This window comes from Chrysochloris asiatica, unplaced genomic scaffold (genome assembly GCF_000296735.1).
Source record: "Chrysochloris asiatica unplaced genomic scaffold, ChrAsi1.0 scaffold00012, whole genome shotgun sequence".
Lineage (NCBI taxonomy): Eukaryota > Metazoa > Chordata > Mammalia > Afrosoricida > Chrysochloridae > Chrysochloris > Chrysochloris asiatica.
This window is the reverse complement of record NW_006408530.1, coordinates 36,185,764-36,211,900: the sequence shown is the minus strand read 5'-3', so window position 1 is coordinate 36,211,900 and position 26,137 is coordinate 36,185,764. Positions and strand designations below refer to the sequence as shown.

The 26,137-nt window shown below is 36.5% G+C and overlaps 1 protein-coding gene across 1 annotated transcript in view; it reads left to right on the top strand.

The window, feature by feature from the left end:
* Window positions 1-25,718, top strand: part of SLC35F5 (solute carrier family 35, member F5) — a 65,415-nt gene extending 39,697 nt beyond the window's left edge. Inside the window, exons 12-16 of the mRNA XM_006834589.1 lie at window positions 4,078-4,237; window positions 10,116-10,206; window positions 14,674-14,828; window positions 15,309-15,402; window positions 24,656-25,718. Coding sequence (XP_006834652.1) covers window positions 4,078-4,237; window positions 10,116-10,206; window positions 14,674-14,828; window positions 15,309-15,384 — 482 coding nt within the window. The 3' untranslated portion in view covers window positions 15,385-15,402; window positions 24,656-25,718. The remainder of the gene's footprint in view (window positions 1-4,077; window positions 4,238-10,115; window positions 10,207-14,673; window positions 14,829-15,308; window positions 15,403-24,655) is intronic.
* The last annotated feature ends 419 nt before the right edge of the window (window positions 25,719-26,137 follow it).

The window sequence follows — 26,137 nt, the reverse complement described above, 5'->3', positions numbered from 1 at the left end:
GAAAAGGAATTAAAAGATATTACAGTTTTCCCATGAGCCTGTGTGTTTGTAAACTGGTCTGTATGCTTTTTTCTTTTTTTCATGGGCCTATTTTTTAACATTGAAGGTTGTGGAGCTGTTCATCGTTTTCCTATTTGCATATTTTATTTTTAAGATTCAGATTTTTTCCTGACTTAGACTTGCAGTATACTGAATTATAGGTTCTGGCATCAGTTCTTAGATTTTGGCAAATAAAATACCTGTTTGTGTTGTCAAGTTGAGTCAATTCTGACCCATAGCGTCCCTGTCTGTATCCAAGGAGATACTTAATGTGTTTTAAATTCTCCTTTGCTTAAAATCAGCTCATTAAAGAATTTGAGATATTGTAGGATTGTAAGGGAAGAACATACTTGATTTTGTAAGATACCTTAATAAAGTTATTTGAATATCTGGAGATAAGATATTTGAATATCTGATGATGAGTTCAGAATTCAGTTTACAGTGAGTCAGAAGACCTGAATTCTAACTTGTGACTTCATTTATCTTATTCTCTGTGGAAAGTAAAAAAAGTTGTATAGATAAGGAGCTTCCAAACTGATTTATAAAGGCCTCCAGGAGGCTTGGGAGGAGATGGGGTTGCATATGTGAGCTTGGTTCTTGGGATGTCTTTGCTGATTCAGCTGGAACAGAATTGCTGCTAAAAATAGCTTGAATACCTTCACCTTAAGATGAATGAAAATGAAGCATTTATAGAATTTCCAGAGTGGGTGATCATACAAGTATGTTGTTAAGTGCTGTCGAGTTGGTTCTGACCCATAGCAACCCTGTATAGGGTTTCTGAGTAACAGCTGGTGAGCTTGAACTGCTGACCTTGTGGTTCAAACTGACCTTGTGGTCCAGCGCATTAACCCAAAGCACCACACCAGTGCCCTCATAAAAGTATGGTGGTGATGGTAGTGGTTGTGTGCTCTAGAGTCAGTTCTGACTCACAGCAACTCATAGTGACCCTGTACAGGGTTTCTGAGTCTGTAAATCTTTACGGAAGCAGAAAGTCTCCTCGCTCTCCTGTGGAACAGCTGGTAGTTTCGAACTGCTGACCACGAGGCTAGCAGTTGAACTTGTAGCCACTACACTACCAGAGCTCCTTCCATACAAGTAAAGAGTTGAGTAAATCTCTTTCTAGAATGATGCTTTTAATGATATTGTAGAGCTATAGAACATTTCACCTGGGGTGACATGAAATGCTAGTATCTTTTCATACTCTTAGCATATATGCTTAAATGGGACATTGACACTTTTTAAAAAATCTTAAACATAAACTTGCTGCCATCCTTTTGAATGCTAACCGAAAGGTCAGAATTCAAACCCATCAGCAATTCCTTGGGAGAAAGATCTGACCTTGACTTGGATAACAACCTTGGAAACACCTTGGGGGTAGTTCTACTCTGTCCTGTAGATTCTCTTATCAGTTTTTATTATTGAAACTTTAAAAACAGTGGCTTAATTTACTCTTATGAGAGTGTGCACCTCTCTCATATTGATCCAGTTCACCTATTCCATGATACATAAAGTAAACCCAGTTTTGACCTGGGCTATATAGTGGACAGGACTTGGATAAGAAGTTAGGATTGTAATATCGAGGAAAGCTGGGTAGACAAAGGGAAGGATAGTGTGGTCTCAGGTAAACGCGAGGTGCAGCCTAATTCATGGCATTTGGGGATAGTGTGTGTCTGTGCACTCCTCATACTGGTCTTAGCTTTTGGTCATGACAGCCAACCTTGTAATTGCCCCGTTAGTCATTGCTGTAGAGGGTGTGAAGTGGGAACTTCCTGCAACTTGTTTGCTCACTAAGGAGGAGGAGCTGTGGGTCTTCACACAGATGATGAGACAGTGCTGCAGTCATTTAGGAATTAACTAAACACTCTAAATTCTAGTTTATTACGTAGATGACATTGTTGTTAGGTGCCATTGAGTTTGTTCTCACTCATAGTGAGCCTGTACCATTCTCACAATTGTTATGTTTAAGCCCACTGTTGCTACCACTGTATCATTTCCTTGGGGGTCTTCCTCTTTTTCACTGATCCTCTACTTTACTGAGCATGATGTTCTTCTCCAGGGACTGGTCTCTCTTGATAACATGTCCAAAGTATGACAGTGTCTCATCATCCTGGCTTTTAAGGAGCATTCTGGCTGCACTGCTTCCAAAACAGATTTGTGTGCTTTTCTGGCAGTCTGTGGTACTCTTAACATGGCATATAAAATATAAAATATATTTACTATAATTTTTATTTTTTTTTATTTTACGAAAGCTCTATAAGAGGGAAAGTCAGAAGCTTCCAGTTCATACATTGTTGTTATTGTTAAGTGCCTTGGAGTCAGTTCTGACTCATAGTAACCCTATATAGGGTTTCCTAGGAACAGCTGGTAGATTTTAATCGCCAACCTTGTGGCCCAAACAGATCTTGTGGCCCAGTGTATTTTCTTGCAGCACTACACCAAGACTCCATGCACAGGTTTATTCCAAACAAAATGTGTTTAAACATGCCTTTGTGATTAGTGGATAACTGCAGACAAGTTCTCTCAGCAATACACTTGTCTCAGTCATGTTAAGGTGCTTTCCAAAAAAGGGTCCAGTCAACACAATGACTTCCAAGGGAGTCTGTGGGGCCAGTTAAATTCAAAACAGAGAGGTCAGTTCAAAAGGTTATGGCGATTGTTTTTTGGCTATTCCCGTGAGGTAATTTGGTAGATTTTCTCAAAGGACTCAACGACTATCATGGAGACTTACTAAGAATTTTTAAGAAAACAGACAAATGCATCAGTGAAAAAAAGGCCAGGAAATTTGTGCTGAGGAAATTTTTTCATCACAGTAATGTACCTGCTCATTCATCAAGGTTAACAAGGGCTGCTCTTTGAGAATTTTGTTGTGAAACTCTACCCAATATACCCCAAATCCCTGATCTTTTCCCTTTAGACTTCTTTCTGTTCCCCAAACTTAACATTTAAAAGAAATATAGTTTGAGTCCGATGAGGATGCCAAAACTGCTGTTTTGACATGATAAGATTCCAAGAATGAAAAATTCTTCAGGGAGGGGTTAGAGAGATATGGAAACACCCCCCTCAGAAGTATATAGACCTAGACGGAGGCTATGTTAGGAAACAGTAGTTTCACATTTTGATATTTTTGTTTAAGGTGCCTGTGATTTTGTAGCAATATTTTTTGACTTACCTTCGTGTTACTTCATGAATCTCAGAGCAGACTGTAATATTAAATTGTATACAAAGTACATTAGAAATTGCTGCAAAATATATCACTTTTGTTTCATCTTTACAGTCACGTGTATCTAGGCATATATAAACTTACAATAATGCGTAAATACAGTAATAATAGCTAATGTTTCTTGCTTTGTGTCAGGCACTGTGTTCCATAAGATAAATGTTTTGTCTAACTTTGTAAATATTATTTAATATTTATAGATTGGAAAATTGAAGTGTAAAAGTTTAGAGTGCTGTACCTTCCCTGAGATCACACCACTGGCAAATAGTAGAGCCAGGATTGTCAGAATGCGAAGCAGTTTTAATCATTCTACTTTGCAGCCTTCATTTATAAGTAGTCAGTCTGTATTTCATGCTAGTTTATATGTTTTGTGAAGGCAGTAACCAAGAATTTTGTCTTCTTTCACTTACTCTTCCTCCATGAATAAGAGAACAAACTTTCCATTTTCTCATAATTAATTTAGGCCAGATGCAACATACAAAGATGTCTTTTAAGTTCTAGAACATTATATTATTAATAGCTAAAGTTAATCAACCCTTCTTTTTGAATTATTTTGAGTGGGTTATTCCACAGCATTTGCTCTATACAATGTGAATAGTTGAACCTCAAATATTTGGGTTTCACCAGTAGTTTAATATAGTTTTTTTGTTTTTAATGTTGAGTTATTTATGGAACTAACTTAAAAACAAAGAAATTCCTATTAAGGGAACATGTTGCTTTCTGTGCAAAATGGAATGTTTTCTCATTATAGAAATATTATAAGTTTGGGAAATTGAAATCATAATTACTAATCATTTTCCTTTTCTTTTATATATATTTAGGTTTTGTAGGTCTGTTTAATCTGCTGCTCTTATGGCCAGGTTTCTTTTTGCTTCATTATACTGGATTTGAGGACTTTGAGTTTCCCAACAAAGTAGTATTAATGTGCATTATCATTAATGGCCTCATTGGAACAGTTCTCTCCGAGTTCCTGTGGTTGTGGTATGTACTGTTTATTGTCCTATGATTTATTCCTTTTAGTTTATGGGCTTTTGAATAGTGTATGCATTTAGATTTCTTCTGTCTTCTGATGACTCCTCCTGTATACCTTCTGCCCTACACTCTTATAAATTAGTATCAGCACCATTAGAGTGGAAATTTGGCTTGCTTTTATTTGCTTGTATGTTTGTTTTGCTTTGATTTTTAACTTCTGTGTGTCCATTGTATAGAATAATGCCTCATACATAGGAACTCAATAAATACTTAAGTGAATGAATAATTGTGAATGATATAAATGTGTTAGTGTTTTAGAAGGTGGAGTGTTATGCAAATGAAAGAGTAGTCATTATCTAATGGACACCCAAAGGTACTAGATATGTATCCCAGCCATGAATGCATGGTTCTCTTTGAGAACCTGGTGACATTGCTGAGTAGTCTGGACTCTGAGATACCTGTGTGGCTCAGAGGCTTGTTTTCTTTATTCTCAATACCTTTCATAGGGTGAGCAAGCAGTATAGGTTCTGATTAACTTGAAATGTTAGTTAGTACAGTTTTCGAATGACTGATAAGATCCTTAAAATAGTTTGAATGGGACTATCATGTATAGAGGTAGAAACTTTGCACCTATACAGCTTTTTACTATTCGATTTGTTTATACTACTTAATCTCATTCCAAGTAATGGAAACTGAAAAAGAAAAACACATTGTACTTAAACTCTTGAGTGAGCTTCGTTACATACCAATTAAGGTGGTTGTGGAATTTTCTCTTACAAAAGACTGATACAAAATAGCTTTCTTATAAAGTCTTCCAGAACTTCTCAAAATTCTGCCACACTTGTCCCCATCCCCAGTCAAGGAAATACCTTTCTTTTCTGAATTTCCTCCTCATATTTTCCTTTTAATCATATTCTCCTTTTTGTGAACTACTTACCTGTTTATCTGTTGTAGATATTTTATAGATTTTTAAATTCTTTTGTTAAACTAAAACTTTGATATCAGAATCCATTGTTGTATTCATTTTTATATCTTTCATTAGGTACATTTGTAGGTGCTCAATTTTTTTAACCAAAAAGGCAATTGAATATTATATTTCATGTATTAATATATATGATATACCCTTTTGTTCTCTTGTGATTTGATTTTTCTTGCCTCTCTCCATTCTTGGTTCAACAGTAACTAATTACCTGGTAGGAGCTCAGGTGTTTTGATTAAACTTGGTTGGTCCATGAGAAACTGTTGATTTTCAGCCATTTTTATGGTGATTTTCTAGAGTCCTGGTGTGGCACTGTGGGTTAGTGCACTAGACTGCAAAGTCAGTTTGAACTACAAGGTCAGAGGTTCAAACTTACCAGCTGCTCTTTGGAAACTATACAGGGTCACTATGGGTCAGAACCCACTCGATGGCACTTAACAACAACAACAACAAATCCTATACGTGGCTGATTTAAAATAATTATGCACTCAATGGATTCTGGGCTCCTGTTGTTGCACTGTAGGATCAGCAGTGGACTGCGAAATACAAGTTCAGCAGTTCAAACCCACCAGCAACTCCTCAGAAACACTATTTAGGATTGCTATGATTTAGAATCAACTTGGTGACATTTAACAACACTGTTTTAATATGAGATCATCTTCTCTAGTTTTCTCAGTTCAGTTAAAATTAGGGTATTTCAAAGTAAGGAATTATTACATATTTAAAAGAAATTCAATTTCTCTTTGGATATTAGACTAGAGAAGGGTTTGGTATGGTCCTTATTACATTGAAAATCACTGTGTATGTTGAGTACTTTATCTACAAATATTAATATTCTAATTTTTATAAACATCTTTATTTTTAATATGCAGATGTTATAGAATTTCTCTGTTTTCAGCAGAATTTAATATACAATTTTGGAGAATATCGAATATAAGTTTGCTATATAACTAATATCTCTGTTATATGAGATTTTTAAGTTTACTCCTTATAAAATGTATACTCCCAAAGCAATGATATAATGGTGTTTTGATATATTTTGTGCTATTTAACATTTTTTTTAATTAAAAGAATTGTTATTGTTAAGTACCACGGAGTTGGTTCTGATTCACAGTGACCATGTATAGGATTTCTGAGGATCATCTGGTGGGTTTGAATCACTGACCTTTTGGGTAGAGCAGTTCAGGTCTTATCCTAGAGCTCCACACCAGTACTGTTTACATATTATTGTTGTTGCTATTAAGTGCCGTCGAGTTAGTTCCGACCCATAGCAACCCTATATAGGGTTTCCAAGGAGCGGCTGGTGAGCTTAAACTGTTGTCTTTGTGGCTCAAAGCAACATTGCAGTCCAGTGCATTAGCCCACAGCACCACACAAGGACTCCTGTTTATATGTATATGCTGTTTTAAGTGCCATTGAGTTGCCTGTGATCCATTAAGAACCTGTGAAGGGTTTCCAAGGAGTAATATATATATAGAGAGAGAGAGGGAGAGGAGAGAGAGCGAGCGCGAGAGCGCGCAAGAGCTGGTAGCGTAGTGGTTATGAATCGGCCTGCAAACCACAGGTCAGCAATTTGAAACTACCAGCTGTTCTGCGGGAGAAAGATGAGGCTTTCTGCTCCCGTAAAGATTTATAGGCTGGGAAACCCTGTACAGGGTCACTATGAGTCGGAACTGACTCCATGACACATCACAACAACAATATATATATATATTCCTGGTGTGGTGCTGTGGACTAATGTTTCAGACTGCAAAGACGTTTGAACTGCAAAGTCAGTGGTTCAAGCTCACCAGCTGCTCCTTGGAAACCCTATACAGGGTCGCTATGGGTCGGAATTGACTTGATAGCACTTAACAACAACAACAATATATATATGTGTGTGTGTCTGTATATATATATATATATGCATTTATACATATATATATGGAGTCCTGGATGGTATTGCAGGCTAATTTGCTGGACTGCAAAGTCAGTTTGAACCACAAGGTTTGATGATTCAAGCTCACACTATTCACTCTTAGGAAATCTTATATAGAGTCACTATAGGTCAGATCCAACTCAGTGGCACTTAACAACAACAAATATGTGTGTATGTATGTATATAATTAAAAGAATAATACATATAAAAGTGTCCAAAGGATTTATAAGACAGGGAAATCTTTCTACCCCAAATTTTCTATTCATTTTAACCAGAAGCAACTACTATTAACTTCTAAGGCATCTAAACAGTTTTTGTAGCTACCAAAGTATGTAACTCCATTAATTTTTTTTTTTTGAACGGCTACATACTATTCCTGTCCATTATGTAAAAATGGACATGTTTAACAACTTTTTTTTTATTGCTACACATTCTAAGTTTCTACTCTTTTGCTAGTGTCGCACTGTAGGATAAGCACTTTACTACTAACCTCAGGGTCAGTGGTTCAAACCCACCAGTTATTCCTAGGAAACCCTATATGGGGTCACTATGAGTCAGAACCGACTCTACGACGCTTAACAACAGCTGCAGTCTTTTGCTTGGTGTCTTAGTCTGGCACTATAGGATAAGCACTGGACTGCTAACTGCAAGGTCAGTGGCTCAAAGTACCAGCCTTTTCCTGAAACCCTATACAGGGTTGCTTTGAGTCGGAACCTACTTGACAGCATTGAACAGCAACTCAGCAATCTTTTACTTTGTATAATATTTCACTGGACATTCTCCTATATGTGTTTGCATATTATACAAGTATTCTTACATAATGTAGGTATATGATAAATACCTCTAAGTGAGAAAGACTGAGTCAAGACATGTTGTTGGTAGGTGCTGTCGAGTCAGTAGTGACCCTATGCACAGCAGAACGAAACACTGCCTGGTCCTGCATTAAAATCACAGTCTTTGCTTAAATCCATTGCTGCTGCCACTGGGCCAGTCCATCTTGTTGGGGACATAGTGGCCTTTAAAATTTGGTAGATAATTGCAGAATTATTCTTAAGAGAAGCAGCATAGTTTATATTTCCAACTGTATATAAGTATGTCCACTGTTAAATAGTTAAATTTGGATGCTCAAAGCCATACTTTATGGTCATGTTGTTGTTGTCAAGTGCCGTCGAGTTGATTCCGACCCATAGCAACCCTGTATAGGTTATGGTCATAGCTTTATCCGTACTAGGATAGATTTTTCAGGACCTTGCAAAGCTGGATTTTTCCAATATTCCTGTACTCTTGCCTTTAAGAGTGCTTTTTGATATTTGCTGTCAAGTTGATTCTGACTTCTAGTGACCACATATGTACAGAGTAGAACTGTTCCATAATAGAACTGTTGCACACATCATGGCCTTTCTGAGCCAGATCACCAGGCCTTTCTTCTGAGTCTCCTCTGGATGAGTTTAAACTGGTAAACTTTTTGACAAGTAGTTGAAAACGTAAATGTCTTGACATCCAGGGACTCCCATTAACTCATTACCAGTTAAGTTAATCAAATTAAGCTGTGGGTTAATGCGCTGGACTGCAAAGTCATTTGAACTATGAGCTCAGCAGTTCCAGTTTGCCAGTGGCTCCTCGGAACCCTATACAGGGTTGCTATAGATCAAACCAACGTGACAGCACGTAACAAACAATAGCCACCTCAAATTCTAGATAGTGTTGATAACTCAAACAGATATAAGAAATATATCTCTATATAGCTTACACTTTTGTTATAGTATTCTGTTGGAAATGTCTAGGAACACATGGAGAGAGTCCCTTTTATTGCAAGGGCAGCATTATCAATCCTAACACATACTGAGCCTGCATTTACTTACCTTTAGCTTCCATGGGTTTGTGGTCCTAATTATATGCATTATGATTTTATTGTGCGCTATAATTTTTTTTCATGTTATACACCAAAATTATTAGACTTTCAAAATGACTTTTCTGTTTCCATTTGATGCATTTTACCTCAGTTTAAGCTAAATAATATTAAATGCAGATTGATTGTTCAAATTTTGATTCTAACATTGATAGTTAAAGATGAAATAAAAATGAAGAATTTAGTTTTTAGTTAGAACAGTTGCTAGAAAAATGGAAGACAACAAGGAAATAGCCCTTAAAAATGTTGCTCTTTCTGTCTCATAGTAAACTAAACTAAGGAAAAACAAAGACTATTAATTTTGATGAGAGTAACATGTTTTTGCTTTGGTGGTAGAACCACGTGTTGGCTTGTTGTTTAAGTACTGTGGAGTCGGTTCTGACTCATAGCAACCCTGTACAGGGTTTCCGAGGCTGTAAATCTTTACGGGAGCAGAAAGCCTCATCTTTCTCCCGTGGAGCAGCTGGTAGTTTCTCACTGCTGACCTGGAGGTTAGCAGCCCGATTCGTAACCACTACGCTACCAAAGCTGTGCTGTTATTCGATTCCTGGTGTGGCACTGTAGGATCAGGATTGGACTGTGAAATACAAGTTCAGCAGTTCAAACCCACCAGTTGCTCCTTGGAAACCCTATACAGGGTCGCTATGAGTCTGAACTTGACAGCGCGTATCTGTTATTATCTTGTATTTTAATGAAACTGTTTCCTTTGTTGGCTAATTATCATTATCACAAAGCTCTATGAATGTTATTCGACAGTATTTATAAAACTTTAATAAAATAAAATGTATGCACTTGAAGTTGAATATAATTTGCCAGCACATCTTGATAACAGGATCAAGTACTTTGAACTTTTTGTATTTGTATTTATATATTTGAATTTTTAATATTTGAAGAGAAGCTTATAGAATCTTGGTAAATATTATTTGGTATGTTTCAATGTATCCTAAGGTTTTCTTTTTGCTCTTGATCAAACATGTATTATTGTATAGTCTTTGATGGGTTTTGTTGGCTTTTTTTTAGGTCCTTTAATTTTTTGGATATGGAAATGTGCATTTTCTTTCTTTTCTCTTTTTTTCCTCAGGGGCTGCTTTCTTACCTCATCATTGATAGGCACACTTGCACTAAGCCTCACAATACCTCTGTCCATAATAGCTGACATGTGTATGCAAAAGGTAAGGCAAGCACCTTATTAAATATTTTAGGTATGCTGTTAAAATATAGCTAATGAACAGTAAGGGATATGCTAAATAATGAGGGATAAGACCATGCATCATACTTATTTATGCCTTCTTCCCAAGGTCTTACTACATATAGATACAAAAAATACCAAAGAAATTGATAATGTCTTAAATATTTAGCTGTTCAACTTTTATTCTGAGTTTATCAATTAAGGGATTTATCCGTAGTTATGCAGTTTTTAAGTCAGTAATACAGAATAGTAATATGTTTTATACAGCATGTTTAAAATTAAAAAAAAAAGAAAAGAAAAAGCCATCAAGTCATTTCCAAGTCACATAGCAACCCGATACAGAGTTTACAAGACTGTAAATCTTTATGAGAGCAGATAGCTTCATCTTTCTTCTGTGGAGCTGCTGGTGGGTTTGAACCACTGAGCATGTAGTTAGCAACCCAGTGATGTTTTGTTTTGTTTTGTAGGATTAACTTCAAAGGTTTCTTAATACTATGCTTGTATAAGGGATTTCAAAAAGTTTGTGGAACTTTTCTCATATCTTTTCATTCCATTTTTTCCCCATGGACTTTGAAGCCCCTTGTATTACTACAAATGCTGTGTTGTTTCTCAGTGAATGCTTATTTCTGTCCAGACACAGCAGGTGCTCCTCTCCTCTTTGAAATTCTGGTCCAGATGCAGGGATTCTTATGACAATATTGGTAGTGATAAATAACATGGTAGTAAAAAGAATCTGAGGTGTCCTTCGCAGCAGTCTAGAAGGAAAATCTTCTTCTGTGTTTCCAGAGATAGGGAGAAAGAGAGATCCACCACTGACTAATGTTGAAAAGTGTAGAGCAGCTGTTTATCACTCAGTTTAGTATTTGCAAACTTTTAATTCCAAGGACTAAATAACAGATAGGTGTGTGTATTTGTTTATATATACATTTTGCTTTGAAGAGGGAAATATTGAAAGCCCAAAGTTTGCAATATGAGAAGTTAGAACTGGATTTTTAAAGCTAGTTTTCTTTAGGTCTTTGTGCAGTTTTTCTCTGGGATTTATACCTTTATTTAAAAGACTTCAAGGAGCAGCCTGGTAGTCCTGTAGGATAAACACTGGACTGCTAATCATAAAATCAGTGATTTAAACCCACCAGCAGCTTCACAGATGATAGACCAGGCCGTCTACTTCTGTTAGATCATGCAGTCTCAAAAACCCTATATAAGCCACTAGCTGGTGGAATTGACTCCGTGGCAGTGGGTGTACTGATACTTAACTTTGTTTTATAGTACAGTGAATTGTCTATCAAGATTAAAAAATGAAGATCTTCTTAACTGAGAATTAAATACCATGCATTTTAAAGAATGTGAACATTGTAGAACATACCCGACATTGAAATGTACACATCATTAGATTATGTTACAGACTTAAATTATATGTAGTCCCTATCTACATCTTAAGACCATTGCTCTAGGGAAGGTGCATATTTAAGAATTCTGGAAGAATGATATATAAATTCACTTTTACTATACTGGTATTTAAAAAATCAACTTTCATAGATTTTTTGAAAATTAAAAGTCAATTGTAGGGATTTTTTTAAAAGAGGAATTATCACAGGGGATTCAATTTTATTCTGTGTTGTATGATTTATCTATTCAAATATTTTAAAATAAGGGCAAGTTATACAAGAAAAGCGAGGCTGCCTGTTAGTACTCTGGGCCTGCGGGAGGGAGGCACCTGGAAAAAGTAGCAGGTGTCCTCAAGGACTCAAAGAAACATGATGGGAGTACTTTTCACTTTCAAGGGTCTTAACAGCCGAAAATAGTTTCTGAAATTTTAGCATTTATTGACATCAATTATGATGAATCCCTGATGATATTCAGATTTACATTCACATAGATTCAAGAATTAGGTTTTGTTGTTTATTTAGGCAATTTTCTTTTATTATAAATATCTTGCTTTTTAAAAATAGCCTTGTTAGTTGATTGGAAAGCAAGTTATAAGCTGTTTATTATTTGTTGTTGTTAAGTGCTGTCGAGTTGATTCTGACCCATGGAGACCCTGTATAGGGTTTCCAAGGAACAACGGGTGAGTTTGAACCACTGACCTTGCAGTTTGAACGACTTTGCAGCCTGCCACATTAGCCCACAGTGCCACACATTATGGCAGTACATAAATTGCTACATTGTTAAAACTGAACTTTGCCTTTAAAAGTCATCCAGAGCTTTTATCTACTTCTATATGCTGCACTGTCACATATTTTAAAGTTCACTTTTATTCGCTTATGAAACAGGATTTTTAGTTTAATTTTGGAAAAGAAAATTCTAACTGCATCTACATTGTAAAACCTCATTTGTTAAGTTTTCCCTGTTTTTTTCTTGTCTTTGTTCATTTAAAGGTTTCTCTTTTTTTTTTTGTAGATTGTAGATTCTGGCAAATATTCCAAGTATATTGTATTTCAATAATTTGATAACTATATGAAGGCTTTTCTTTTTCTTTTAATGAGTGCTTTGTTCCTGGGCTAGTGTGTGTATGTGTATGAGAATAAGGCATAAGTGTTGCTACTAGGGCTCCAGTTCATACATGCATGGGTTTATTCCAAACAAAACAGGTTTGAACATACCTGTGAGTGGATATCTGTAGAAGGTTCTCTCAGTAATACGTGAACATTTGTCTTAGTTTCTTTAAGATGCCTTCAAAAATAAATCCAATATAAATAGTGGTTTCTGAGGGGATCTACTGATCCAGTTAAATTTTTCACGGAGAGGTCAGCTCAGAAGGTTATGGCAACTATTTTTGGATTTGCAAAGGATTACTGTTGATAGATTTTCTTGAAGGACACAGGACAATCCCAGGGGCTTATTATGAAAAAATTTTAAGAAAATTGATAACTGCATTGGTAAGAAAAAGGCCAGGGAAGTTGCATCAGAAAACTTTCTACCATGACAAAGCACCTGCTCTTTAATATCCTGGCACTTTAGACTTCTTTTTGTTCCTCAAACTCAAAGAACCTTTGAAAGGCACCTGATTTGAGTGCCTTGCAGACTGCCATTTTATGGTGTAAATGGAAGAGAGCAGAATTCTTCAGGCAAGGGTTCAAGAGAGATGGAAGCAGTGTGTAAACCTAGATGAAGGATGTGTGAAGAAGCAATAGTTCCACATTTGGAGGTCTTTGTTTAATAAAGGCTTCTGTGGTTTTGTTGGATTCCTGGTGTGGTGCTGTAGAATAAGTACTGAACCACAAGGTCCGTTTGAACCACAAGATCAGTGGTTCAGACTTACCAGCTGCTCCTCAGAAACCCTATATGGGGTTGCTTTGAGTCTGAACCAACTCGACCGCACTTAATAGCAACAACAATGATTTTGTAACAATACCTTTTGACTAACCCTTGTATTTGACATTTAAGACATATTAAAAGTTGCCAGAGTCATTCTTGAGTTACTCATGGTGAGTCCCTCTTAAAAGACATTGTTTTGTAGAATCCCTTACCCTAATCATGCTACAAAATAAAGTAGTATATGTTTTCCACCAGAGGGAGCATGGCCTAGGAATCTAAATCTTTGTTTTTAAGACTCAGAGAGTAAACACAATTTTCTTTTCTTACTTTAAAGACGTTGCTGTTATTGTGGATGTCAGTTCTCACTCAAAGCAATCCTGTATAGGGTTTCCAAGACTGTAAATCTGTTTATGGACCAGAAAGCCACATTTTTTCCCCGAGTAGTTGTTGGCAGGTTTGAACTGCTGACCTTATGGTTAGTAGTCCAATAATTATCCTAAAACACCACCAACACTCTCCATTTTAAAGTTAGGAGTTTCTATTTTCTCATAAGGTGAATCACCAATATGTTAAATGTACGTTAGTCAGTGAAGACTTCTTTGTATTGTTTTGTTTTTACATTAGTACAGATAGTTTTAATATTATAATTTCTATTAAAATGATGGGCTTCTGAGGAGCAGCTGGTGGGTTTGAGCTGCCAACTTTATGGTTAGCAGTCCAGTGCTTATCCTATAGCACCACACCAGGATTCTCATTTATATAACAGAATTTTATAAAATATCAATTCATTTTTGAAGATGATTTCAGAAACTGAGGGGGAGGGATAGCAATGAACAGTAAAGAAGAAATGAATGAAATAGAATGTAAGATAAAAACTTAAATTTTATAGTGGATATTTCTGTCCTTGGGTGTATACTGTACTCAACAAATAAAAAACATGCCTTCTTACTTTTGGCTATTCTCCAGGCAAGAATTATTATTTGTTATTAATTTGATGCAAGTGAATTTAACTGTAAATTATAGTTCTGAATATTTATATTTAATAATATACTTAATATATCGCAAATGCTCATATTTTTCATTATGTTTTTTTAAAACATATTTTTTAAAACAAATGGAAATCTTAAAGGGGAAATTTTACTTAGGATATAAATGCCGATTTTTTTTTTCTTCTTCTTCTTTTATGTTTTAGGTGCAGTTTTCTTGGTTATTTTTTGCAGGTGCTGTCCCTGTATTTTTTTCATTTTTTATTGTAACTCTGCTATGTCATTATAATAATTGGGATCCTGTGATGGTGGGAATCAGAAGAATTTTTGCATTTATATGCAGAAAACATCGAATTCAGAGGTAAGTTGCTTTCCTTTATAGAGTTTTTAAAAATAATGTTGCTAAACCAACTGGAAATCGTATCCTGTTGCCTCATGTTTTAGAGACTTTTGTGCAGGACTATTGAAGGAGTTATAATTTATTATATCCTATACAAGATAAAAATAAAATAATTTCTCAGCTTATGGGTGAAATGATAGTTTCTTTATAATCACTTTAAAAAATTTTTATTCTGCTGTCAAGACCTAAATGATTAATATGTTATTTTGCTGTAATGAATTTAAATATGGAAAATATTTATTGGTTTAAACATAATTCATAAGAAAATATGATAGCATTGCTTGTAATTTTCTTCTTGTAAGTACTTTTTCAGGAGAAAAACTTTTATACTTCAAAATGAACCCAAGACAAGTTATTGGGAAATCTTGCCCTGTCTTGTCTCTGCTATTAATCTTCAAGGATCTGTTTCATCTCTAAAGGTTTTTGTTTTGTTTTATAAAGAGTTCCAGAAGACAACGAACAATGCGAGAGTCTCATTTCTATGCACAGTGTTTCTCAGGATGATGGAGCAAGTTAGCTATTGCCTATCACCCAGGTTTGTATGTGAACTGGCAGTAGTGTTGAATAATGTTCTTAACTCTTAAAATATTCAAGTATAAAGTTGGTTTTTTATAATTAGTTGTTTGAGAAGCAATTTATCCTAGAGGTTAAATGCAAATCTCTAGATTCAAACTGAGTTCTAATTTTAGCTTCTCCAGTACTAGTTAGGTGACCTTGTTCAAGGTTTACCTCTGTGCCTCAATTTTGTTATTTTTAAAATAAAGTTTATAATAGAACTTCTGTTATCAGGTTGATAGAATCATTTACTATTTATTAAATTAAGAGTACATACAAGAGGGCTTAAAAAAAGTTTGTGGAAAAATAGAAAAAAAGATAATGGAATTTTCCACAAACTTTTTGAAATCCCTTATATAATAATTATGGCTCATATTAAATGGTCAGTAAATTTTAGCTATTTCCTTTATTCATACTAAGGATGATCATTTTATTTAATGTACTACAGAAAATTTTTTCTCTCTGGTTATAAAAGTACTTGAAGTTCAAGAAAAATATATTGTTTTGTTATATGTACATTCTTTTTATATGTGTGTGTATATGTTTTGCATAACTAGCCCAATTGTTTGTATTTATTCACTTAATAATGTTTCAAAAGTGTTTCATCACTTTCTAACTCTCAGAAGCACTATATTTTTAATAACTCTTACCTGACAGAAAGAGTACCTGGGGATTTAGTGATGTGATGGATAAATGCTTGAAATAAATCCATTGTATTTCTTTGACAGTTACAAAGTAATTATTTAGAATGAGAGAGTACCATCATTTCCTGTGATTCTGGAGATTCTGGTTCTTTTTCACCAAGATATCTTTAGGCAGTTTTCTTCATATTGAAGTGCCTGGTGATTGCGGCAGGACTTCCTCTCCTCACCTAGAACATTTACAACTCCCGGTAACTCCTTGCACTCATAAGGGTCTTGAAGCTGAAGTTTTCTTAGCTTCATGATGAAGCCACTTCTAACCATAAGCTGCAGAAGAAAGATGAGGCTTTCTGCTCCTGTGAAGATTTAAAGCCTTCAAAGCCCTATACAGGGTCACTGTGAGTCAGAACCGACTCCATACCACTTACTAGCAACAGCCACCTTAAGCCAATCATCTGAGTCTTCTTTTCTTTGGCAGGTCATCTTTTGGTTTCGTGTTCATTATGACATTTACATATTTACATAGTTTTAAGAGCTATATGAAGGGACTTCAAAAAGTACATGGAAAAATGGAATAAAAAGATAATGGGATTTTCCCACAAACATTTTGAAATGCCCTCATAAGTTTAAAGGAGTTAAACCACACAGTTATCTATGTCCTGCATAGTTGTCTATGTTGTCATTATTTTCCCAGTAAGGATGTCACTTCAAAGTCTTCACTAACTATTCTGAAATGTATTTCTCAGTCTCAAAGTTCATGTTCATATTTCTAGTTTAGGCATTTTCTATTGACTTTGCTCTCTGACAGTTTATGTCAAGGTAATTGCTCCTCTGCACCTGCCCTTCGTGCCTTATCATGCTGCGGGAGTTAGTCCGTAAGCCTTGATAGAGCCATATTCATTGGTTACATGTTTAGACAACATGAAAGACTCTGCAGTTCCTTTCCCTGAATATTTTGTTGTTTTTGGAGTTGACCCCTTCCCCACCTCATACCACTTGCTCTTTCAAGTTTTTGTTATAGATAGTTCAATCCTTAACTCCCTTGTCCACTCTGAGAACATGAGACCATATAAGATCATAAGCCTATTTCATTTCCTTGATGTACTTACCACCTGAAATTTTCTGATCTGCTCCAAAACGAACTGGTGGTTCTCCAGCCTACTACAATAGCGGTTGTCTTAAGTTCTCTCTTCACCATCATTCTTTGCCTCTGGCTTATGTAATATGAGTGTAAGTTAAACAGTATTGCTACTAGGGTGTGGCACTGTCGAATAAGCACTAGACCAAAAGGTTGGCTTGAACTGCAAGGTCGGCAGTTCAAACTCACCAGTGGCTCCTTTGAAACCCTATACAGAGTCACTGTGTGTCAGAACTGACTCAACAACACTTAACCACCAACCACACTGGGTTCCAGTTCATACATAAAACCCAAAACCCACTGCCATTGAGTCATTGCTGACTCAGAGTAGAATTGCGCCATAGGATTTCCAAGGCTGTCAAATTTCATGGAAGCAGAAAACCTCACCTTTCTCCCACAGGTGGCTAATGAGTTTGAACCACCAATTCTGTGGTTAGCATCCCAATGCTGAGCCCACTATGCTACTAGTTCATACGTGTATGGATTTACTCCAAAGAAAATATGTTTTAAATGCCTCTGTAATCAGTGGATGACTGCAGGCAAGTTTTCTCAGTAATACACATAACAACAACAAGTTGTTGTTATGTGCCATCAAGTCGGTTTCTACTCATAGGGACCATGTATAGATTTTTTAAGGAGTGGCTGGTGGGTTTGAACTGCTGACCTTGGAGTTAGCAGTCCAGTGCTGACCCTACAGTGCCCACACTAGGACAGAGAATAGAAATTCCACTTTTAGAAGACCTTGTTGTTGTTAAGTGGCATGGAGTTGGTTCCAACTCATAGCGACCTTGCATAGGGTTTCTGAGGCTTTAAATCTTTGTGGGAACAGAAAGTCTCATCTTTCTCTTGTGGAGCAACTGGTAGATTTACAACATTGAGCTGTGGTTTGAAGTCCAGTGCTTATCGTATGGAGCCACTCCTCCTAGACCTATATGGAGGACAAGTTAAAAAACAATCGTTTCACGTTTTGATATTTTTGCTTAATAATGGTTTTTATGAGTGGAGTCCTGGTGTGCCGCTGTAGGTTAATGTACTGGACTGCATGGTTGGTTTGAATCACAAGGTTGGCAGTTGAAGCTCACCAGTCACTCCTTGGAAACCCTATACAGGGTTGCTCTGAGTCGGAACCGACTCAGTGGCCCTTAACAACAACACTGAGTGTTTAGCAATACTTTTGTACGTACCCTCATAGAGCCACAGTTTTTTGGACCCTGTGTCTTGTCATTATTGATTTATGCTGTTTCGTTTCAGCCCTCTTCAGGTAGCTTCCTAAGGAAAAGAGCATGAGGTTTTTTGTTTGTTTTTTAAATTTATTTTGCTGTAGAGAATGTATGCAGCAAAACATCTACCAATTCAGTAGTTTCTCCATGTATCACTTAGTAGGTAGTATTGTTTACGTTCTTCAAGTTGGACCACACATTGCAGGTTTTCTCCTGTTATTTACTCTCTGTCTTCCTCAAAACGAATTGTGCCTTGGATGGCTGCTTGAAAGTCTTTGTAAGAACCCAGATATTGCAACAAATTTGGAAGTAAAGCAGAAGCACCAGACATGTTATTAGAGGCGACTTAACTGGAATGGCCGATGAACCCTCCAAACCAAGGAACCAAAGCCCAGGAGGTTTTGGCTTGTACATAAATAAGCAGCTTCAGCAGCTCCTGTTCTTTTATAGCTGTTGTAAATGTATCTATCATACAGCTTTTGCCACTTCAACTTTTAACAGGTGTATAACACATGGACAGCAATTGTAATAATCAACTGTGTAACCTTATCCTTAAAAATGGGCAGTTTTCCCATCACTGTTAACCCTCTTTTTCTTTTTTCTCCTGCTCCTGGTAACCATTCATAAGCTTTGTTCTCTGCATATTTGCCCTTTGTCTTTTTATATAACTAAGGTCATACAGTATTTGAGTTGTTTCACTAAGCATAATGTCTCCAAGCACCATCCATATTGTAGCATGTATCAACACTTCATTCCTTATAATGACTGAGTAGTTATTCCTTTGTATGTATTTGCCAAATTTTCTTTATCCATTCATCTCTTGGACATTTAGGTTGGCTACCGTGAACAGTAGTGCAATGAATATTAATGTACAAGTCTCTATTTGGGTTTCTGCTCTCCAGTCTTTTGGAGTGCAATTGCTGGGTCTTACGACAGTCTGGTGTGGTGCTGTGGGTTAATGCTCCAGACTGCAAAGCCGTTTGAACTGCAAGGTCGGCAGTTCAAGTTCACCAGCCAAACCTTGGAACCCAACGCAATGGCACTTCACAACAACAACAATGGTAGTTCTATATTTAGTGTTTTGAGAACCACCATTTTGTTTTCATAATGGTTGTACCATTTGTATTCCCACCAGCAATGGAAAAGAGTTCCAGTTTCTCTAGATCCTCTCCAATATCTGTTGTTTTCTTACTTTGTTTTGTTTCATTTTTAGCCATCCTTTGTTACTGTTGTTAAGTGCCACCAAGTTGGTTTTGACTCATACTGACCCTGCATAGGGTTTCCTAGGAACAGCTGGTGAACTTGAACCACTGACCTTGATGTTCAAACCAACTTTTCAGTCTAGCGCATTAACCCACAGCGCCACACCAAGATTGTCTAGCCATCCTAGTGGGAGTGAAATGGAATCTCATTGTGGTTTTGATATTTGCGTGTCTCTAATGGCCAGTTAGGAGTCCTGGTGTGGCACTGTGGGTTAATGCGCCATACTGCAAAACTGTTTGAACTGCAAGGTCAGCAGTTCAGGCTCACCAGCTGCTCCTCGGAAATCCTATACAGGGTTACTATGGGTCAGAACCAACTCGATGGCACTTAACAACAACAACAGCAACAATGGCCAATTATGTTGAATAACTTTTCTGTGTTTGGTGACCATTTGAATGTCCTTTTTGGTAAAATGTCTATTCAAGTTCTTTGTCCATTTTATGATGAGTTATTTTCTTTTTGTTGTTAACCTGTCAAACTTTTCTATATTTTGGTTATTAGATCCTTATCTGATATTTGGTTTTTGAAGATATTCGTCCCATTGATAGCTTGTCTTACCACTTTTTTGGCTAAGTGTTTTGATGAAAAAGTTTTAAATTTCTACGAGGGCCCCATTTGTTTATTTTATCTTTTGCTGTTTGTACTTTTGTTACTAGATAATCTAGTTGTTAAAAGCTAGGCCCTGCATTTAAGATAAATTTATTTTGCTATTCACCTAATTTATGGACTCCTGGTGTGGTACTGTAAGGTCAACACTGGACTGCTGACTACAAGGTCGGCAGTTCAAACCCACCAGCTGCTCTTCGGAAACCCTATACAGGGTTGCTATGAGTTGATGGCTGTCAACACCAACGACATACACCTTTTTTATAGTTTGGCTATAAATGGAATTCTAAACTGGAAATCATTCTTCAGATTTTCCAAGGCATTTTCCAGAGTTGCTGTTTAAAAATGCCTTTCTGATTCAGGACTCTTTGCATATATCTTGTCATTTTGTTTATCTGTTTTCACCACCCATCCGCTACACCGCTCACCCTTCTTCCTGGGAATTTAGAGAATCTGCTTCTGTGCTGTATGAAATTTCACAATGAAAATATTCATGAAACAAGCACAGACTTTGTAAGTACTGGCTCACTAGCCTCCTAGTACATTGTCAGAAAAAAAGAATATTAAGATAAATGATATGTGTTCAGCACTGAAAATTAATCAAATAGCCACAATGTCATTTATAAAAGATTCTGCTCAAATTTCACAATGGACTGCAATTTGAGTTAAGATGTGTCTTCAGGGAGATCTACCTCATAGTGGGCAATTGATGGGCCTGAAAGTTTAGAAACTTACATCCTTTCAGTCTGAAAAATTTTCCTGATTATTTATTTGATCATTTCTTCTCCAGTTTTTTTTTTTTTTTTTTTCCTCTCTTCTTTCCTAATGAAAGAGCTATTGTTTGGATGTATACCTTTTGGACTGTTCTAAATTTATTTTTCCTTTTATATTTTTCTGTTCCATTTGCCTTTTCATTGTACTTCCTGGTGGTGTTGTGGCTTAGGTGTTGGGCTTCTATCCATAAGTCTGGTGGTTCAAATCTGCCATCTACTCCAAGGAAGAAAGATGAGGCTGTCTACTTTTGCAAGGGTTTACAATCTCAGCAATCCAGTATACATGGAAATTGATGGTTTTGTTTAGTTTCATACTTCCTAGGACCTTCGACTGTATCTTTATAGTTATAATAAAGATAAATTTTTATTCATTTTTTAGCTTTTCATTTATTTCTGCTATCATAGCTTTGAGGAGCCCTGGTAGTACAATGATTAAGTGCTTGGCTGTTAATTGAAAGCTCAGTGATTCAAACCCATCTTCTGCTTTGCAAGAGAAAGATGTAGAGTAGCAGACTGTCACTGTGAATTCGAGTTGACTCCATGGCTTTTGGTTTCAGTGTTTTATCCTAGTATTGAAGGAGCTCTAGTAACATAATAGTTAAATGCTTAGCTACTCACTAAAAAGTTGGAGGTTTGAGCCTACCAGCTATTCTGAAGGAGAAAATACCTGGTGGTCTACTCACATAAAGATTGTTGTTGGTAAGTGCTGTTGAGTTGGTTTCCATTAATAGCGACCCTGTGTATAACAGAACAAAGAACAAAGCACTGCTTTGCAGCATCCTCATAGCCATTGCTCTTTAAGCCCATTGTTGCAACCACTATGCCAGCCCACCTCCTAAAGTCTTCCTCCTAATGACTGACCCTCTGCTTTATCAAGCATGATGGCCTTCTCCAGAGACTAGCTGGGCCCTCGTGGAACATGTCCAAAGGTTCCAAAGTAAGTGAGATGAACTCTCACCATCTTTGCTTACAAGAAGCATTCTGTCTGTACTTCTTCCAAGACAGATTGTTCATTCTTCTGGCAGTCCATGGTATATTCAGTATTCTACGCCAACACGATAATTCAAATGCAGCACTTCTTCTGTCTTCCATATTCATTGTATGCTTTCACACAAATTTGAGTGAGTGAAAATACCATCGTCAAGTGTACTTTAGTCTTCAAGGTGACATCTTTGTTTTTTTTAACACTTCAAAGAGATCTTTTGCTGCAGAGTTGCCTGATGCAGTATGTCATTTGATTTTTTGATTGCTGCTTCTCTGGGTATGAAACCCTATAGGGCAGTTGTACTCTGTCAGTCATATAGGGTCACTATGCATTGGCATCAACTCGACAGCATAGAGTAACAATAATCATAGTATGAAGTTTTAAGAATACATTTTAGTCTCTTAAAACTCCATTTTTATAGCATATTTTCTCAGGAGTCCTGACATGGCACTGTAGAATAAGCACTGGACTACAAGGTCAGTTTGAACCACACAGTCTGCTGTTCAGAATGACCAGCTGCTCCTCAGAAGCGCTGTATAGGGTCACTATGAGTGGGAACTGACTTGGCAGCACTTACAACAATATTTTTCTGGTGTGATATTTTCTTGTTTTTTTCTCAGTGTGACTTTATTTTCTGTACATTACTCCCAAGTTTTGCTTTATTTTGCATGCGTCTCTCAACTACCTGGTGATGCATGGTTCTTGTTTGTGCTGTGAGTGAGTGGCACACAAACAGGCTACCGGGAAGCTCGTGGAGTGAGTGGGCCATGTCTGTTGAGGACGTCTGTAAGGATGGTCTGTCTGGGCTGCTGCCATACAGAACTCCTGATTAGCAGTACCTTTAAATGATCAGATCAGACCTTCAGCTTTCTGCCTGACTATCTACATTCTGGACTAATGGTATGGCACTGTAGGACCAGCACTCTTCTATGAACCATAAAGTCAGCAGTTTAAACCCATTGGCTGCTCCTCGGAAACCCTATACAGGATCCCTATGGGTCAGATTGGATTCATTGGCTCTTAACGACAACAATAAAAACCTACATTCTGGGAGAGGGGAACAAAAAATGCTGGGCGTGTCATGTACATTTTGGCTTGCTCTTCCTGTTTTCAGTAGGAAACTCCTACACATACAGTTATGCTTCAACCCAGAGACCATCTGTTAGCGTTCCTTTTAGAGAATATGAATCTTTTTACTGGTTCTTGTCTGACCAGCTGTAAAAAAGTAAGGGGGAGGGTATGTGAGTTCTAACAGCTTTTTCTATAGACTTTGTAACAATTTTCTACTTCTCCTTGCCAAAAGGAATGTCTTGCTTTCTCCATTCCTAGCTAAATCAGCTGCTATTCTGTTGTTTTCTCTGATCTTCTCGTAGTCCATATGGTTTATTCCTTTTTAAATACCTGAAATTTAAGGGAACATGTGGATCTAAGTATGTGTTACATATCCTAATCTCTAGGTCTGTGTGGTGCTGTAGGATAAGCACTGGACAACAAGGTCGGTTTGGAGGTTCCAACCCACTAGTAGTTCCTCGGAAACCCTATACAGAGTAGCTCTGTACAACGCCTGGGTTTATAATCCCATTTGGAAATGGGCTGCCTTTGTTTTATTAATGAGACAGGATTTTTTATAGGGTATTGTTGATGTTATTTAGTGCCCTCTAGTTGGTTCCGAGTCATAGTGACCTTGTATAGGGTTTTCAAGGAGCAGTTGGTGGATTTGAACCAGCAGTCTTGGAGTTCAAACTGACCTTGTGGCCAATGCTAATCCTACAGCACCATCTTTTTGAGATATAAAAGCCAACACAGGAAAAGAAAGATGTCAAGTCACACATAGGTCTTCCAGGAGCAGAAACTCAACGAGACAAAGAAAGACCTTGCATCAGAGTCAACAGAAAGAGAAAGTCTTCCGTTAGAACCAGCACCACCCTGAGTTCAGATTTCTATCCTTCTGAACTATGAGAACTTGACTGGGAACCACAAGATTGGTGGTTCAAGCCCAGCAGCCACTCCACAGGAGAAAGATGAGGCTTTCTGCTCCTGCTAAGATATACAACCTCAAAAAATCCTATACAGGGTCACTATGAGTTGGAACTGACTCAAACTACGAGAAAAAAAAAAATTCAATTTGTTGAAGCCATCCATTTGTGGTTATTTTTGTTTTAACAGTACTAGATAACTGAGGGACACACACAGAGTAATTTGCATTTTTAATGATGTAACTTATGCACTTTGTATGTAGCCTGTGCATTATTCCCATACTCACACTCCTAACACCTATCTTCAGTGTATTTAGAAATGAAAACCAGGTGAAAGGGAGATAGTGAAAACTCTAGAACATGGTTTACAGTCAACTAGAGTAGAACACAACAGAACAGGTTTGTCAGGAGTCTTTGTGTTGACCAGGATAATGCTGGAGTATACCAAAATCAAACAGTGCTGTTATGCAATCTTTATATATAGTGTTAAATGTCAGTCTTTGAAATTGTTAATACTCACTGCCAGTGCAAGTACCCAGTTGTTATGTACTATGAATGATGTTAAGATTGGTTGCTTTTTTAAAATTAAAAAATTATAATCTAATGGTATTTTTTTACTGTTTTTTTTTAGCTTGATAATGGAACTTTATGAGCGGAGAGACAATCTCTGGGAAGTTTCTGTAGAAAAATGTTTCAGTGCCTAGTCTGAAAATTAACGGTTTCAGTTCTTTGAAACTCTGAAGTATATTTTGCTCCTATCTGTTTTCTTCATTTTCATACTGAAATACTTTACTGTGTAGCTGTCAGTGTATCACTACAGTGATAGGGCGTTCCAGGCCACAGTCCGTCTAAAGGACCAACCTGCCTTAGACATCTCAAGGAATTCAGCAGAGGAGATCGTTTGAACTAATCAACGTTCTAGAGATTTTATTTTCCCATATTTGTTAAATGCTGGACTATATAATAAAAATGGTGTCAGGAAATCATTTGTGTATATAGATCAGTGTTTCTTGCAGGCAGAGTGCTAAAATAAGCTGCCTGTAATAGGTACAGAGTACATTTCTAAGTTTTGTAAAATATTGCAAATTAAGAATGCAAAAAAGAATGTTTAATTTATGCAACAGGTAATGTTCATGTGAATTTGATGGAGCTTTAAAAAGAATAAATATTTGAGAAAAGATCTTGGTTTGCCTACATCACATATATGTTGTATTATCCTTTTATAGCATTAGGTGCCTTGTATTTTGAATCTGTGACAATGAAAAATTTTTATATACAAAGTGTTATTGTAAAATGAGGAATTATGTATTATTAAAGGCTGTACTGCTATAAATTTGATTGATAAAGCTCACCTTAGATTTCTGAGGAAATACTCTCAATTGAAAATTTTTCATAATGGAATGATTTAAACTGAAATGAAAATGATAAAAGAGTTTATTAAAATATTTTTGAAAGTTTTTATTTTTTTGTGTGTGTGTATTACAGCGGTATCTTCTCCTGTTTGGGGGAGGAGGGTTGTTTCACATATAAATGTGCCAAATTAGATCTGGAATCTTATTTAAATAATTTTAATTTTTTCTGAAATTAATTTGTAATGTGTAAAATACTAAAGTAGGAAGGCAAGAAGGAATTCTACTTAAAATATTGCATTTGCATTTTTCTTCTGTCAAGATTAAATTAAACATTGCTTCTAAGTCCTTGTGTGGCTCTGTAGAACAATCACTGCTCTGCTAACCACAAGATTGTTGGTTCAAACCCACCAGCCGCTCCTTGGAAACCTCCTACAGGGTCACTGAGTTAGAACCAACTTGACAGCATTTAACAACAACAGCAGCATATAGTAACTCTTAGATTCAGTCTTGTATGTACTTTTGTAGTGATTGTACAATGGCTTCTGAGCCCTCTTCATTGCAGACATCAATGGATTCATCCAGTCTTTTGATCAAACAAATTGCGTTTTCAAGCGTTGTGAAAATAAGTTAATTATCTTGAAAATTTCCTAACAAATTTGGTTTTTCACGTTTAAAAAATTAGTTGGTGTTACCATGACTCTAAAATGCAGTTTAGCCTTCTTTCTGCTTACTCTTGAGTTTCATGTGATATTAATTTAATA